Here is a 4,064-nt window from a genome sequence, read left to right as displayed (position 1 = left end):
CTAACTAACACACATGGGGTCTCAGTGAGTCATGGGCAGCAACTGGAAATGTCTGACACATTGGTTTGTGTTCCTTTCTCAAATCTAACCACTGGATCTAATCCTATGCTGCAGAGTGTTCACTCTGAGTCTGATCGTGGTCCAACTGTCCCCTCAGCAGGTTCTGCTGTAGCCCAGTAGCAGCTCCCAGGTTCCCAGGAAGTATCTGATACAGCCGTGTGTGATTTCTTCTGCAGCTACAAGACTGCACAGTGGGTCTCCTGGAGGTTCTCCTCAATCTTCAGTCCCAAGTTGTCAATCCCAATGATGGTGACTGGTGGCACACTGCTTTCAGTTGGCTCTGCTGTGCGCATCGGGGTAGAGCAGTACAGGATAAACCCCACCATGATGATGGTGAAGGACAGGATGTAGAGGCCTGAGAACTAGGAAGAGAGAAGAAGAACAGGCTGTAGACTGTGCTCCCTCTCACACACATCTTTGCTGCTGCCTTTGTCAACTGTGCTTTGAGGATGACCTGCTCATAGTCCTTTATCCTGAAAGCTTCCCATATATTCATGCATGCATGGGCTCAAGCAACACCACCCAGCACAATGGCAACCTGATCCTTGGATGTCTGGATAATAGAATCTTGGTTTGCCATGATAATATAGCTGCACACCACACCATGACTAGTCCCACTTACTGGAGGGAATAAAAGACCAGCATGGATACCATGCAAGAATCCCATTCAGATGTCCAGCACAGCTTACAATATTGTTATGAGACAGAGGAGCGCATGGCCTAAGATAAAATGTGGACAGATTTAGTATCTCCTCAACAACCCCTCAAGTATGCTGTTGCAGTAAAATTCATTTCGTTAACATCTAATAAATTATCTTAACTTTGTAGGCAAGTGTTACATGGTAAAATTTATGGTGTCCCAAAGAGACTCAGATTTTTAGCTGACAAGAGCCTAAGATACCATTTTCAGGAAAAAGAGTCTCAAGTGAAGTCATTACTGACATAAGATATAGTGAGGACAAGCTCAAGGAACTGAGCCCTGAAGGAGGGATCTCGTACCCTTCCAGCCTAGAAGAGCCAATGGTAGCAGGAGCCCATTCTGACTCACCACACAGTGGATGGACTTTTTGGTGATCTTCTCCAACCTGCACTTTTTTTTTTTTTGTATTGAAAATCACCACCCAGAACAAAATGCAATGAAGACAGAACACAAATTCTTTGGGTACTTTCACTGAAAATGACATCCTGATATACCGCAAAGTTTAAGTAAGTTACACTAAGTAGTTTGTATATTTGCTCTTATTTGAATTAAGAATCCAAATAAAAGTTCAAATACAGTCAAAGTTAGAGAAATTCACAGAAAGAGAGTAGCTACAGACTATTAATGGCATTGTAAAAATTAGGGACACCAGAAGCATAATTAATGTATAATTATATGCCCAGGATCATTCACCTGCCCCCCTAGAAAAAAGCAAACTCAATTATGAAAGGTCTTACAAACCTGATTTTAAAATTCAAAATGGAACATGCTCTTTAATTCAAGCCAATAAATATTTTTAAATTACCTCAGACTTCATATTATGTCCAAAAAAAAAAGTTCCAAGAAGAGAATAACAGAAAAAAGCAATATAAGAAAACAGGATAGTTGGGGAGAGAGAAAGAATATTAGTGAAGGAGACAGAGAAAAAAAGAAGCCTATATACTCCCAAAAGTAGAGAGAAAGAAAAACTAAATAGTTTTCTTTCTTCCATGTTGTTCAACACCTCCACTATCCTTTTCCAAATTCAGTGCCTAAGGTATTTGACTGCTAACCAGAAGGCTAGTGGTTCAAACCCACCATCCACTCCTCAGAAGAAAAGCTGGACAATCTACTTCCATGGTGGTACTGCCTCGGAAACCCAAGGAAGGCTCACTATGAGTCGGGTCCGACTCAATGGCAGTCAGTTTGGTCTTTTGGTTTTTAACATAAGCTCAGAGACAATTAAGCAATGACTCCCTCTTTCCCCTTCTCATCCCTAGTAACCACTAATAAACTTTGGACTTTATACATTTGCCAACTACATAGGTTTTTGAAGTGAGTATTAAGTAGATTATTGTTTACATCCAGAAGTAGGTTTCTGTAGACCATCAATGGCTTAGACATGTTAATTTTTACAGATATTCAATTACTCTTAACCTTAAACCTTTAGAACTCCTTAAGGAATGGAGCCCTCCACAGGCAGGGAAGTCTTCCCTGGATTCAGTAATGATACAAAGCTTGTAATGATGTCTACCTAAGGATTCAAACTAATTTCCTGCCAAACCAAAACCAAAATCAAACCCACTGCTGTAGAGTCAATTCTGACTCATAGTGATCCTATAGGACAGAGTAGAACTGCCCCCAAAGGATTTCCAAGGCTGTAAAACTTTACAGAAGCAGACTGCCATGTCTTTCTCCCATTGAGCAGCTGGTGGGTTTGAACCACAAACCTTGTGGTTGGCAGCTAAGGGCTTTAACCACTGTACCACCAGGGTTCCCCAATTTCCTACCACTAGCTTTAATTCTTATATCTAATACTCAGTACAGTGCCCAATACATTAAATAAAAAAACCAAACCCATTGCTGATGAGTCTATTCCGACTCATTCTGACCCTATATGCTACAAAGCATAACTGCTTCATAGGGTCTTCTTGAGTATAATCTTTATGGAAGCAGAATGCCAGGCCATTCTTCTGCAGTGTTGCTGGGTGGATTCAAAGCACTAACCTTTAGATTAGCAGCTGAGCATATACCATTTGTACCACCCAAGGACTTGCCTAACACATAGCAGGTGTTTAATAAATGTTTGTGGGGAAAATAATTGATTCAGAGACTATTAAGGCAGATTAAGGCTATTGGAATAGAGTCAGAAATCTTTTAAGTCAGTGTTATTAAAGGCAACCATGCTCTTATATAAAATGTTCACTGCAACCTATGAGAAAACCTATATAACATGTTCAAAATATGTGCTTTTTGGTTTGGTGGTTTTAAAATGTTCAGAAGTATCTGGTCCCTCTTCAGAGGGTAGATTATGAAACGGAGGGATCTTTATCAGAAGAGAGAGGCTCTGAGGGAGTGAAGTAAATCTCTTGACTTATAGGATCTTACCCTTTTTCTTTTTTAAAATTTTACCCTTTGTTCCTGGATCTACACAGGAAGCTTCTTGTGGCTACTGTGTTCAGTATTGACTCAAGATCAAAGCCAGAGGAGGTTTGAGTACTTAGGGGCTGACACAGCTGAGTGTAAAAAATTAAACGCTTCTTGTTGAATTGGCTGCTTCAAGATATCCCAACCAAAATTATTTTAGATCAATATTTAAGATATCTTATTCACTCTCTGAAATGTATTTCCATCTCTATAATTTATTCTAAAACTCACAGTTGACCTGCTCTTTGCTCTGTAAGTCTTGAAATGGCCTTTGACCAGAAACAATAAAACCAAATGAGTTAAGAGTGAGTTACCAACTCACATGGGGACAAAGAAACATAAAACGAAAGAGCTGGAAAGAAATTTACAGATTGCATGCTCTGACTTTGAGAATAATTGTTAAAAGTCAAAGTGACACACAGAAGGGCTTTTTCATATTAAAGTTAAGACAAGTTGAAGAGTAAATATTTAGATTAATAGAGATCATAATAGGAGATAGTGAGAAGAGTATTTCATTTGTACTTAGAAGTTTTTATTTCTTTAACCATAGCTCCTCCTTGGGCATTATTTTACTTATGAGGGAAAAGTAAAAGTTAAACTACAAATGCTAAATTAATATATGTGACTTTAAAAAAAAAAAAGAGTACAGGTGAAAGGGTCACTTAACACACTTCTGAGCTCTGAAGCTTTCTTTGGTTGTGAGGTAGCTTTCAACTGACCTTGAGGTGCAGTACAAAAGCACTGTCATCCCCTGGTGGTGGCCATGTGAAATGCAGTTCAACTCACTCACTTCCTCAAGGCTGTCTTTTTAAAACCAAAAACTCCCTGCCATCGAGTTGATTCTAACACCTAGTGACCCTATAGGACAGAGTAGAACTGCCTGTAGGGTTTCCAAGAC

At 39.5% G+C, this 4,064-nt stretch overlaps 1 protein-coding gene across 1 annotated transcript in view; it reads right to left on the bottom strand.

Annotated features, from left to right (window-relative positions):
• Window positions 1-236: 236 nt before the first annotated feature.
• SLC35F2 (solute carrier family 35 member F2) overlaps window positions 237-4,064 on the bottom strand; it is a 92,097-nt gene continuing 88,269 nt past the window's right edge. Inside the window, exon 8 of the mRNA XM_007945985.1 lies at window positions 237-422. Within this exon, the coding sequence (XP_007944176.1) occupies window positions 237-422 (186 nt within the window). The remainder of the gene's footprint in view (window positions 423-4,064) is intronic.

Source organism: Orycteropus afer, unplaced genomic scaffold (assembly GCF_000298275.1).
Source record: "Orycteropus afer afer isolate SDZICR_OR568_19922 unplaced genomic scaffold, OryAfe1.0 scaffold00147, whole genome shotgun sequence".
NCBI classification, from domain to species: domain Eukaryota; kingdom Metazoa; phylum Chordata; class Mammalia; order Tubulidentata; family Orycteropodidae; genus Orycteropus; species Orycteropus afer.
Note: the sequence above shows the minus strand (reverse complement) of the source record. Positions and strands in the feature narration are given on the sequence as shown.